The 13,607-nt window shown below is 35.9% G+C and overlaps 1 protein-coding gene across 2 annotated transcripts; it reads left to right on the forward strand.

Moving 5' to 3' along the window:
• Positions 1-4,616: 4,616 nt before the first annotated feature.
• LOC136224374 (cyclin-A2-4) lies at positions 4,617-12,154 on the forward strand. 2 transcript variants are annotated; one of them, XM_066012696.1, is made up of 12 exons: positions 4,617-4,781; positions 5,903-6,216; positions 6,586-6,841; positions 7,764-7,900; positions 8,150-8,242; positions 9,540-9,673; positions 10,343-10,418; positions 10,924-11,000; positions 11,121-11,154; positions 11,262-11,411; positions 11,486-11,620; positions 11,726-12,154. In XM_066012696.1, exons 2-12 carry the CDS (start codon positions 5,917-5,919, stop codon positions 11,777-11,779), a joined length of 1,446 nt encoding a protein of 481 aa, XP_065868768.1. In that variant the 5' UTR covers positions 4,617-4,781; positions 5,903-5,916; the 3' UTR covers positions 11,780-12,154. The 2 variants fall into 2 exon arrangements, with proteins under 2 accessions (XP_065868768.1, XP_065868769.1); XM_066012697.1 differs by lacking the exon at positions 4,617-4,781 and adding an exon at positions 4,826-5,132.
• Positions 12,155-13,607: the final 1,453 nt, after the last annotated feature.

A 13,607-nucleotide genomic window follows, 5' to 3' on the forward strand; every position in this document is an offset into this window, starting at 1 on the left:
ACCGAGGATAGAAGATACACGATTGTGATTGGCCAAGAGCTCTATGCAAGTCAGGATGACAACGACACATAGCCGTTTCCCTCCAACGGTTATTTCGAAATTCGAAATGACCGAATGACCAGACGTCTCTATAAATAGTACCATCACAAGCTTCACAATATACAGAACTTGATCAAGCCATTACGCTGTCCAAATCTCTACAAGTTTTGCAAGCAAGAAGCAAAGCAAAATTCTTACACTACATTTTCATATCTGTGTAAAAGTCTAGAGTGGTTGTTTTTCAATCATTTAAGGTGTTCTAGCAATTGTTGTTTAGGACAAAATCTTTATCATTTCTAGAAGTAGAAAGGAGAGGCTGGGTACTCGGTTTTAAGTACTCAGCGGAGAGATTAGGATTGAGTAGAAGTATAGAGGAAGGTACTCTTGTCATACTCAATTGCTGATATTGTAAAAGGTTTGAGGCTCTACCTTTAAAGAGCTCAGTAGAGGATTTGAAATCTCGGAAGTGTTCCGGGGACAGGACGTAGGCTTAGAAGAAGCCGAACCTGGATAAATCTGCTGAGTGAAGTATTTCTAAACCTTAACTCCTTATTCATATTGCTTGCTTAAAACAAACTAAAACTGACCAAGTAAAAGAGGTCAAGCTGAGTTGTGCGCTACAAACGAGCAGGTTCAGGAATAGACTCTGAGTGCTATTTTCTGACCTAAGCAACGAAGCTGTCCTAGTCACTAGTTGACTAAGCCAGTGTCTTGCTGAGTGTTAAGTGCCGCTGTTTTATAAACTTTTCTTAAAGAAAAGAAATCTGCCCAAATTATTTAAAAAGGGTAAAATAGTTCCTAACCCCCCCTTGGAACTATATTTGCAACCTTACAAGGGACCAACAGAGGATTGGGACGGGAAATCGATATTGATATGGGGTGACCCATGGATTAACTCAGGAGCTCCATTTAATGCATGTTCGGCAACACTTGCGGGCTATAAACGGGCTACGGTTGAAGAGTTATTTGTTCTGAGAACGAGAATTTAGGATCGGGGTAAGGTAGAGGCGTGGTTGTCGATGGAGGATGCTAGTGCGATTTGTAATATGGTTGTATCTATCAAGCAGTCACAGGATGGATTCCTTTGGCATCATAATAGGAAGTGTACGTATATGTGTAAGTGTAAGTCCGGGTATATGGCGGTAATAGAGGGTAGAAGTTTGGGGACTGCAAGTGAGGGGTGGAGTCAATTATGGGCATTAAGAGTTTCGCAAAATGTAAAATCGTTTCTATGGGAACTTTGGTCTGATTACTTGCCAACGAGGTACATGCTCGCAGCAAGGAGAATTTCGATCCCCATAGACTATCTGATTTGTTAGGCAGACGTTGAGCATGATTTTCATTTGTTCGTTGACTGTGTGTACACTCAAGAGTGATGAAATTTAATGGGGATACACGTGGCACTGTTTAGCCATGAATATCTAAGTGCTTCTGTTTTGCAGGCTTGTATATCCCAAAGGCAGGAAGTCACAGAGACCATCACGGTGACATTGTGGACTATATGAGGTCATCGCAACATACTAGTATAGGAAGGAAATCTGATTCAGTCGACACCAGCGATTCAAAATGCATATAACTTTGCTGCAAACTGGCGTCTGCTTCAGCGATGGGAACCGACGAGCACGTGCGGTCAAAACAGCAACCAGGCTCGTTGGACGAAGCCTCCTATCGAATTGGTAAAATGTAATGTGGATGGAGCGCTTTTCCCGAAGGCGACATCAAGTGGAATGGGTGCGATTCTAAGGAGTTCAGACGGATCTTTCATGGCATATCACAGAACCACACATCATGGAAGCCCTTGTACTGCAGGAGGCAATCCTTTGGGTCATTAATCTAAAGTGTGTTAATGTTATTTTTGAATGTGATGCAAAAGAGGTAGTCACGAGAGTCTACTCGACCATGTCTAATTGGCCGGACTTTAGATCTGTTATACAAGACTGTAAGTGTCTACTTAGTAACAAACACAATTTCCAAGTATTTTTTTCTCATAGACTAGCGAATGAGGCTACACATGTCGTTGCATGATACGTCTGTTCCAATGCTAGTCAGGATTCTATTTTTTTGGCTCCCAATTGGTTGGTTGAAGCTTTTTGTAAGCATACGTTGATTATGAGTTAATGCATATCGCTACAACAACAACAAAGCCTTAGTCCCGAAATGATTTGGGGTCGGCTAACATGAACCATCATTATGAGTTAATGCATATCGCTATTTAAAAAAATATATATAAACATAAATTTTACTTTGAATTGATACTCTTACCTTTTTTTTTATGAAATACTTTTACCTTTTTAATTGTATTTATTTTCATGTTATTTTTTTATTATAAAAAATCGTGTTTTATTGAAATTTGCTCTTAATTTACTATTTTAAAGGAATGATTTGAATTTGAAAATACTAAACACCTTAGTTTTTTTAAGAAGCAATTCTTATTTGTGTTAATTATAAAAATAGGTCAAATGAGAGACCCGTTTACATATTTAGCCCATTTACTAAACCAACTACATATCTAGACTGATTTTGTGTGACTTTCTCATAATACCCTCAATATTTACGCGCGTCTCGCCCCCTCCCGTCTGACTTCGCAGATTCCATATTATGTGAAGCCTGCGAAGCTAATGTTTGGGTTTATATGCGAAGCCTGTGAAGCCTGCGAATCTAATATTTGTTTTACTTGATGAATTTAGTACGCATATGCGAAGCCTGCGAAGCTAAAGTTTGGTTTACTTGATGAATTTAGTTCGCAGATGCAAAGCCTGGATATGTTTTGAAGCTAATTCGCGAAGTGGTATATAACAAAAAATGGCAAACAATAACAGATTCTAACATTAAAATCATAACATTATCAAAATTTACAACAAGATTGCCACAATAACAACATTAAAATCACAACAACATCAAAATTTACAACAAGTTTGCCACAATAAACTCCTAACAAAGCACATTCACTCCTAAAATGGTTGGTTAGTAGAGATTGTGCCAATAATCCGGTACCAAGTTTGAAGCGGATGAGTAATCTTGGTGTGCACCGTGAGACACATCCATCCCAAAAGGTCTGGACTTCCAGACCTTTTGGGATGAGAAATGGAAGTCCAGACCTTTTGGGATGGATGTGTCCCACGGTGCACACCAAGATTACTCATCCGCTTCAAAATTGGAACCGGATTATTGACACAATCTCTCCTAACTAACCATTTCAGGAGTGAATGTGTCAATCTTGAGGGAAGTTCATCCCTATACAGGAAGGAAAGTTACCTCCCCTGCATCCGAGGACGCCACCTTCCAGAAAGGGATGTTACGTATTCAACCACCTTCAGAAAAAATTAATCGTTTTAGGCAGCGAAAAAGACGATTTTGGCTTCGCGAAATGAGGATTAGCGAAGCATGCGAATGTAAATGTGCATGGAAATAGATGATTTTACTTCGCTAATTGATGTTTTCGCGAAATCTGCGAGGTCTGAAACGTGACGATCTACGTCGGATATCGATGCTTTCGCGAAGTCTGCGAGGTCTGAAACGTGACGATCTTATCGATTCGCGAAATAGATCCACACGTTTCAGACTCTTTCTCTTCGCAAATCTTCGTGAAATCATCGATTTACGAAGTAGATCGTCACGTTCCAGGCTCTTTCTCCTCGTAAATCTTCGCGAAACCATCGATTCACGAAGTGTATTCATGAAAAAACGCAGAAAAAACAACAGATACTTACATTTTTCGCGCCTTTCACCCTTAAAAGCGACAATAACAATATGATAAACTGGGAAAAACGAAGGAAATAACGTAGAATAACCATTTCTTTGATGGTAACAAGATGAAAGAAACCAAGTAACGAACAAGAAGATAAAGAACGGTGACTTCGTTTTCTAGGGTTAAGAAGTTGCAGAATCAAGAGATGAAACGAGGAAAAAGAGAAATTCATTGTGATTTGACGAAATGGTGCAGATTTCGTGCAATTTAAAGGAAGAAATGAAGATCAAAAGTCTTGAAATTATTAATGGAGGAGCCAACTTTTTGCGTAACCAAGGAGATAGGGGGAGGGACCGTTCACGATGTGGTGGGAAGTGGGAAGGTTAGGGGTATTATGAGAAAGTCACACAAAATCAGTCTAGATATGTAGTAGGTTGAGTAAATGAGTTAAATATGTAAATGGATCTCCCATTTGACCTAGTTTTGTAATTTTTCATTCTTATTTCATCACAATCTAATTCTATTTTAGTATCAATACAATGCTGCGTTATTTCATAATTTTGGCAATTTTATAATTACATGTAGTACTATTTAATCCAAACTGAAAATTCCAAATGAGTAAAAGACCTTAAGCCCCACGAAAATCTTTAAATATCGTTATGGGAAAAAAAGGGATAACCACGTAAATTTAGTAAGAAATCGAAAATGATCGAGATCCCGCTCATGATGAACTTCAAAAACCAAGTTAATAACACTAAAATGAACTGTCACTCACTCTATCTTTTAAATAGTCAAGTCAAACGGTCAACTTTCTTTTATTTTTAAATATTAATTAATTTTTTATTTTTTAATGTTTTCCTTTTTATCTGGTTTTAAATCACTACTATCCCGCTCTCGCTGTCTCTAGCTCCGAGAGGCGACCCTCTCCGTCGCTCTCTTCAAAAAGCCAACTTTTTTCCTATTTCTCTTCAAGCTCTCCCATTATTTGCTTTCTGGAGCTTAGAAGATAGCAGATCCTTTTCAATCCTTGTCCCGCATTTTCACGCCCATGAATGTATGTGTTTTGTGGGTTTTATTTGCTTCCAATGCTTTAATTTTTATGTTTATGGTTACTGCTGCCCAGATCGGTTTTCATTTCCAATTTTTAAAAATTTAGAGGTGTTTTGAACTTTTTTCTTTTGGAGAAGAAGGGTTTCTGGTGGAGTTAAGACTGTTTCTTTGACGAGATTACTGTATCCTGTTTGATTGATGAGCTGAGAACTAAATGTAGGAATGTGAAAGAAATTTGCATTCCGCTTTTTATTATTTACAAATTTCATAACGGAAACGCGATGCAAGAAAGTAATTCTTGAATTCGTTTTGAACCGGCGGTGTACTTTTCGTTTCGAACAAGTCATGACTAAAAGTAAGAAATTTGAATCATTGAAAAGATGTTTTTGGAAATCTGGTTCTGAAATCTTTTCATTGACGATAAGAATTGGAATTCTCGAGGCTTTTGAATCAGATTTCGTTTGTTATTTTGGAGATTTGAATTTTTCTAATGTAAATGGGCTATTTTGCTTCATTTTTCCACCGCCGAGTGAATATTTGTTTTCCGATTTTGTGCCTTGTATTTGAAAGTTGCTGCTTGGGAACATTATCAAAATCTTCTGGGGGTGTATGTTTATTGCAATAGGAATCTAATCTCAAGAAGAAAGAAATTTTGGTACAATTTGAATTTTCAAAATGGAAAGACATACCATAGCATTGCAATGATTTAATCATGTTCTTCTACAGGTGTTCCTTTAAGAGAACAGGGGTATTATTTTAAGATCTAGTGAATTGACCATCTTTTTTGAGTTATAATGATAATGTACTGCTACAATTTAACAGAAAGGAGTCATTCCATTTGCAAATGCATATAATATCAGGCTTCCTTTAATCTGAATAGGAAGTCCCTTCTTGTTTTATTGTTTGATGTATTAAGAAGCATATGAGGGGTTTATTCTTTGGCGTTTCATTAGAATTCCATATTCTTATATTTTCTTTTGAGTATCATCATAATGTTGAAAATGTAATATACACATCTGAACACACAGATTTTTTCAGATTTTTATTGTCTTACTACTTGCTCTGATTTGGTTTACATGTTACTTCACTAATTTGAGTGCAATGCTTTATACCATTCTTGTCTAGGCTTCTAAATAAATATGAAGAAGGAAAATTCGCTTCCGGCTACTAATGTTGGAAATCCTAATGGTCGAATAACGCGCTCTCAAGTAGCTGCCTTGAATGCTGCTAACAAGATGCCGTCCTCGAGGGCAACCACACAACAGGGCCAGAAGCGCATTTTGCGAGCAAATTCAAAAAGAGCAGCTCCAGATGAGAACAACTCCAGTACATCTGATATTGCAGGTATTCAGCCTAAGAGGAGAGCAGTTCTTCGGGATGTCACAAATGTTTGCTGTGACAATTCATATAGGAGTTGCTTCAATACTTCTCGAATTCAGGTTGACATGATTAACCTTTTCGAGCTGATAGTATTTGTTTTATGTAGTGCTTTCAATTGTGAATGCTATTAAAAAAATGTTCAAACATATGCTTTTTTATATGGCTGGTCTTCCTGCTAAAATCACACTAAATATTTGAAGTCCTCAAATGTAAGAATACTTTTAAATACTCTCAAAAAATTAGTGCAATGATACTTGAAGTACTTACTGTTGTTGTAATATTGTGCATGAACTTGACACAGGATAGTCTTGATTGTCAATTCCATAGAAGGGTTCCATTCTATTTCAAAATTTCCAGATAAATGCTTTTCAGTTTCCACACTCAAGATTCTGAACTTCTTCACTCCATTAAAATTTGTTGATTGCCAGGCCAAAAATGGAAAGCAGGTAAAAAAGGGTCAGCTGAATGTGTCCAAAGTGGCTCATTCACTTACTGTAGAACTTCCACATCTTCAAACCAGGTCAAAGTCAACAATTGCTCAAGGAACCATAAAAGGAGAACCGAGTTCAGAAGTTACAAATTCAGCAACTTTGGGCAAAGTTGTGCCTTCTCACTTACATAATTTAAGGGAGAATGGCATTGGCGACGGGGTTCTGAAACCATGTTCAAGAATGCCAAAGAAAGGTATCAATCTCTGTAAATTTTAATGATCAAAGGATGACGACCCTAATATTTTGTTATCCAGAGCATAAAACATAGATAGAATTCCAAGATAGAGAAAGAAGTTCATTTTGCTGTGTTGTAGAAGAACTTGTTTCAAAATAGATGACCTCATTCACCAAGACATTACCATAGTTTATGCCAAATTTTCATTTTTTTTTTCCTTCATGCAATATGACTCAATTGTAGCATATATTGCTTTTGGAAATCTTAATGTTTTCAGAAGAATGAAAGCATCTTTTGGAGGAGAATGCTTTAGGCATCTAGAAACATACAAGAACAAAACTAGGCTGAAATATCCAGAGCCTAATCTCCTGCTTAGCGGAGTTTTGGACCTTTTAATTGAAGCTTCAAGTTCAACATATACTGTCTACTTTCTGGTTGACCTAGTGATCTTCATGAATGTTGAAGTTGGGTGTGTTGAGCAAAATATTATTGAGAAATTGAACTTAGATTCTTGTGACTATGTAATGATGCAACCCAAATCTTTGGCTATGGCATATGCCTGTGAATTGATGGGGGTTTTATATGGAGGATCAGGTCCTCCCAAGACCACCCACACAGATTGTGACACGTGTCGCCATGTTAGCATTTGCAACCCCTGTCATAATTTGTGTGGGGGGTCCTTGTGAGGACCTGGCTCCCCCTGAAATTTCCTGAATTGATGGGCCAAATACAAATTTATTCTTTATTTGGATTACTTGGAACCAGTTAAATTTTTGTGAAAGTCAATATAATATACTCATACCATGTGGTAGATGAAAGGTAATATTTTGGGCCACAATGCAATAAGAATGAACAGCTTGTTTTTGGATGATATTTCTAAACAATCAGTACATAGTTGCATGAAGCAATAGATGACAGATCCTCTTTTAAATGTCTACAGTGGAAATACAAAGCCACAATGTCATAGGGGTGAAATCAAGTGATCCAGACTTTATAGATATTGATTGTGAAGACAAAGATCCTCAACTTTGCAGCCTTTATGCTGTTGACATCTACAACAGTTTACGTGTTGCTGAGGTTTGTACCATATATGCAAGTTTGTAGGCAGGAAGAAAACTTGTATGACTCATTCTTCATTTACCTCGCATTTTCTTGACATGGTTTTCGAACTTGTGAATAGACATAAACTTATATCCATGTGAGAGTGTTCATAAAGATAGTATCCACGGAAGAGTCTATTGTGAATTCACTTGTTCTTGTGTGATTCATTCTTTTTAAAAAAAAAAGAGATAGTGATGTTTGTGTTGGTTTACTGCATTTCTATAGTTTGTTCGGAGACCAGATTCTACTTACATGGAGAAAACACAGCAAGACATCACTCAAGGGATGCGTGGGATTTTGGTTGATTGGCTTGTGGAGGTCAGGAGTTTCATTACTGGACTTTAGTTTTGTTTAACCATGCTCTCACACTAAGTGGATTGGTTCTTGATCACAGTTTGTGTTGGATAATTTAGTGGTCAACACAATATTCTGTTGAAAGAAAATAGTCGAAGACTGATTAACATATATCTACACAAATGTGTTTCTCATTATCGAAATGTCAGAACAAATTCCTTAATAGCATACAAATGCAATGATTTTTTTTCCTCTTGCTTTTCTTGGTTTCTTTCACTTGGTACTTCAGGGGTTTTTTACAAATTCAACATTATTCAAATTATCAAATTATATTTTTCCTCATATTGATTGTAGTAGTAAAATTACTGTCTCAACTAGCATTTTGGTGGTTCCCTTGCTTGAGTGGCCTTGTGCAGGGTTGCTCAATTGTTGATCCTAATACCTCAAACCTTTACCTGTTGTACTGTCTCAACTAGCATTTTGAATTGCTGGAATGTGCTACAATTGTAATTGCATGCAGAATCCCATCCTTCAACTTGCCTTTTCTCCTGCATTTCAAATGACTTTCCTCACATCTTCATGGGCTTTTTTTTTTGTTTGTTTTTCTTTCTTTTCCTCTTGTTAGATGGAGCAGTCTTACAGTTCCTAAGCGTTGTTCTTATTCTTAGTTTTCCTAAGTTTTCAGTAATGAATGTATCTAGTCAATTTAGTTTATTTCATCCGAATTTTTCAGTTCTCCCTTGAGGCCAGTTGCGAGGTTTCAGCATTTTCATGGGATGGCTACAAATCTCGAAGCCATGATAAATTACTCATATGAGTGGGTAGCCCATGGTGAACAAGTAACTTGGACTTCTGTGATTTCCTAGGTGCAGGTCTAGATCTTGTAGGCTTGGCCTTAGGGAAGTTTAGAATGAGCCAGGTCTAAGACTTCTTCCTGTTGGCTGGCTTGCAGTCACACTGTTAAATTATAGCTATTTTGGCTACTCTACTTCTATTCTTTGAACTGTACTTGGAGTGCATTATTGGGTTAAACATACTTTGAAAATAAGTCTGTGGTTATTCCGTTGCCATGTGATAATAGATTGGCATGTTGAAACAATTTTAGCTGTTTGATCACTCACAGTGCATTGTCAAGCTATCTTCTTGTTCTCATGTACTAACGGATCTATCAGGTTGGCATGTTGAGATAGTTTCATATGTTTCCAAATTTATTTCAAGATTATCAATTGCTGTTACAATTTGTTGAAGCTTTTTTACAATTTCCACATGAATTCTTAATTTCAAAAGAAGTTGACAGGTGAAAATCCTTGTTGGATGTCAGGTATCTGAGGAATATAAATTGGTGCCAGATACACTTTACCTCACTGTGTATTTCATAGATCGCTTTCTCTCGCAAAAGTACATTGAAAGGAACAGACTTCAACTTCTTGGCATAACTTGCTTGCTGATTGCTTCGTAAGTTCTGAGATCAATAGTAGCACTAGCCTGCCAGATGATTATCTTATATGACATTTATGTACAATTTTGTTGCAGTATCCTCGTTGTCTTTAAATCTTCAATAAAAAAAGTAGAGTCGCTAATTGACATTATGAACACATGTAAAAAGAAAATTGCTTGGCTAAGATTAAACACACATCTATATCTCAGAATTGCTATTCCTTTAATGACGATGTTAATTGTTAGCCACCAAATTGAGACACAACACACTAATTTAGGCACATAATTCCATATCAACCTAGGGTGACTCATACGTATTTGAGGTACGACTCTTCAGTGATAGTAGCTAACTTTCTCAAAGCAGTAAAGAATTGTGAATGCCATGACTGTTCATGATATACTGTTCTAAGCTTCATATAGAAAATGAAGAATTAAGAAGCATTAAAAGATTCTACTCTAATGACATAGTTATGAAAAAAGATCAGATTAAAAACAAAAAACTCTGGTTAGGGTAAAGTTTTCTTCCAATTTAGGGCTTGTTCTGTCATGTTTGTCTAAGTGCTTGCATAATAATGCTATTACTCTGGTTAGGATAGAGTTTTGCTCCAATTGGCTTTCTTGTCGTAGTAAAATGGATTTTGCTTTATATCAAATAAAACTAAATAGCTTTCCTTTTATGTTCTGAAGGAAGTATGAAGAAATTTGTGCACCACGTGTTGAAGATTTTTGCTTCATTACAGACAACACATATTCCAGAGCGGAGGTATGTCATTAATTCTTGAAATGAATGATCATGTCATAGATTTTTCTCTTCTCTCATATAAAATGTTATCTATAAATTAAGAAGCTAGTATATCTAGTTCTGTTGTGCTGAACATAAATTCTGGGATATATGCACATGCTTTTATTACTTAATATCCAAGAGAGTGAGCATTTGTACAACTCTACATTAAATATGTATATATAAAGATAAAATACAATGCTTCTTTAATTGCCTGTGTTGCAAAGGTATGGAGGATCAAAAAATCTGATAGTCTTGTGATTGACTAGACTTTGTCAATTGCAGAATTAGGAGATTGGGTGACTGGAGTTTTGGGGTATTAATATTCATTAAGGTTTACTAGGAAAAAGGGGATTGGAGAATGAAAGCGGTTTTTTGCTAAAATGACTAACCAACATGTAAAATTCCTTGCATATTATTTAATTTTTCTATTCTTACTCCCTATTGCAATATTTAAGATGGTACTGCTGACCACAATAAACTGCAGGTATTAAAGATGGAATGCATAGTATTGAAGGATTTAGGATTTCAAGTTTTTGCTCCAACTGCAAAATCTTTTCTCAGGTATTGGATTGCCAGATCTTTTGCAACTTCAACTGAAACCCGCAAGTCCAAATGTTCATAATACTTTGCAGCTTTGTATTTGATGTTTCTTGCAAATTTTTTATTTTGTTTTGTTTTCAGGAGATTTCTACGTGCAGCACAGGCTTCTTACAAGGTAATGACGGGTTATTTTGGTTCTTGAATTAACATCCTTGCTTTTCTACCAAGTGTTATTAAATTCAGGCTCTGACGTTGTTTTAATATATAAATTCTAATTTGCAGAGTCCTAGTTATGAGCTGGAATATTTGGCTGATTATTTAGCAGAACTGACATTGGTGGACTACAGTTTCTTGAGTATCCTTCCCTCAGTCATTGCTGCATCAGCTGTATTTCTTGCTAGATGGACAATGGATCCGACTATCCATCCTTGGGTACGCATTCTTTTACAGTCATATGTATCTTAGGTTCTGCATCTGGAGCCTGATTCGGATTATGTATTTGGCAGAATAAGACTCTGGAGCATTATACTTGTTACAAGGCATCAGATATTAAAAACACAGTTGTAGCTCTACAAGATCTACAACTGAACACCAATGGGTGCCCTCTGAATGCTGTGCGGATGAAGTATAGGCAGCAAAAGGTATTAACAACCGTACAATACTGCTGACGTTACTGCTTTTGGTTGCAATTCATGAAAAATGCACACTATTTGCTGTGTGATCTTACTCTAGTATCGTAATTGCAGTTCAAATCTGTGGCTGCTTTGTCTTCCCCAAAATTGCTGGATACATTGTTCTAATGACTAGTTGGCTGGTACTACGATATTGAAAGTGGTTGCTAGCATTAACGCTTGTGCAATGAAGTTTCGAGGTTGTAGCTGATCGCTCTGTATGAAACTTGCATCTTTATTTGGTCCGAAAATCTATGTTTAATAGGTTTTCGTGACTTGTATTGATTTTACTGCCTCTTAAACCTGTCTTAATTAAGGGTGTACCATCTGAGAACAGGTTTGGCTAGAAGTTTAGTTTAGTGAGTGTTGTTAGCACATCAACCAACGAGAATATAGACTGTAAAGTTGAGAATGTGTATTTAGTTGAGGGTTAATTGTTCTCTTGGTTGATTGGTTCTAAATTGTAATTCTGCTGCACAGTTAAAGCTTATTTTGTTAACTCAACCAACTTCTGCATATTTTTATTTAGTGTGTTTATGAATTTGGTACTTTGGTTATTTAACAAAAGAAGGAAAATTTCAGAACTTCACACTTCAATTTTGACATGGCATGGGTAGTTTAATTTTACTGTATGTTGATGTGGCATGTTATGCACATCAATCTCTAGGGAGAAACATTATAAGACCTTCCTCTTTTCTGCATTTTCATGCTTATTGAGCTCATGGGCAGTGAGAGAATTTGTGTAAATATCAAGCTTGGTTAAGTATGTGATATGTTTTATCTGTCTTATATTTCAATTTTTTTTTTCTTAAAGTAAAAAACATGTAATGAAATAAGTCACTCTCTCTTATTATTCAGAACTTTAATTAATAGGTGTAATGCATCAAATTGAAAGATCAAGGACATCTTAATTCTTATATATATTTTGTTCTTTTGGTTCATTATTTTTCATTTTTAATGTATTTCATTTTTACTGGTTTATCTCCTTTGGTGCACTATTCACTTAAACTTTGTAGGAGTGAACCTCGCTTTCCCTTGAAGGAAGGGGAAAACTATAGGGAGAAGAAAATCTCTCGAGGGAAATCAGTGAAATCATATTGAGGAATATTAAAGATACCATCTTGAAGAAACCAAGAAAACCTCTTGAGGGAAACTATGTAAACCTCCATTTTTTTTTAGAGAAACCAAGAAAACATTTTGAGGGAAACCACCTTGAAAAACTTCTTGAGGAAAATTAGGGATGTCATATGATGAAACCATAGGAGATTTGAGGGAAACCATGTAAACCTCTTCACAGAAACTAGAGAAACCACCTTGAGAGAAACTAGGGAAATTTCTAAAGGAAAATTAGGGATATTAGCTGATGAAACCATGGGGAGAGCCGAAGGAAACCAAGAAAAGATTTGAAGTAATCCTAGGGAGGCCATTTAATTTTTTTCCGTATGCCGATTAAGAAGTAGAGAAGTAAAAAAATGTCAAAATTAATTCATTACGGAGACCATCAGAACCATATATGGTGGAGTAGTTAATCAAAATGTTATTTGAAGATTGAGAACATAAATTATTGAAAACCATGAAGTTACCTTCGAAATCTATAAAATAAGAAACATCATAATGAAAAACCTCTACACATATTCAACTCAAGCCAGACATGTCATGCAATTTGGATTCTAAGGATTTTTCTTTATATTTACAACCATTTTAACTTTTCAAATTCAATTTTTTTTTTTTTTTTTTTTGCATAATTGTAATCTTTATCATTTCAATTTTCAATCAAATACTTCATTTTCTCCAATAATTTTTCAATCATTCTTAAAGTTGACATCCTTTTATAATAAGAACCTTTAAAATTTTAGGTTTCTTTTATTTTAATTTGATTTAAAAGTTAGTAGGGACACTTAATTCTTTTTCATGATACCAGAATACTGTAATTCTCTTATAGGCTCACATCACATTT

Source organism: Euphorbia lathyris, chromosome 3 (genome assembly GCF_963576675.1).
Source record: "Euphorbia lathyris chromosome 3, ddEupLath1.1, whole genome shotgun sequence".
NCBI classification, from domain to species: Eukaryota; Viridiplantae; Streptophyta; class Magnoliopsida; order Malpighiales; family Euphorbiaceae; genus Euphorbia; species Euphorbia lathyris.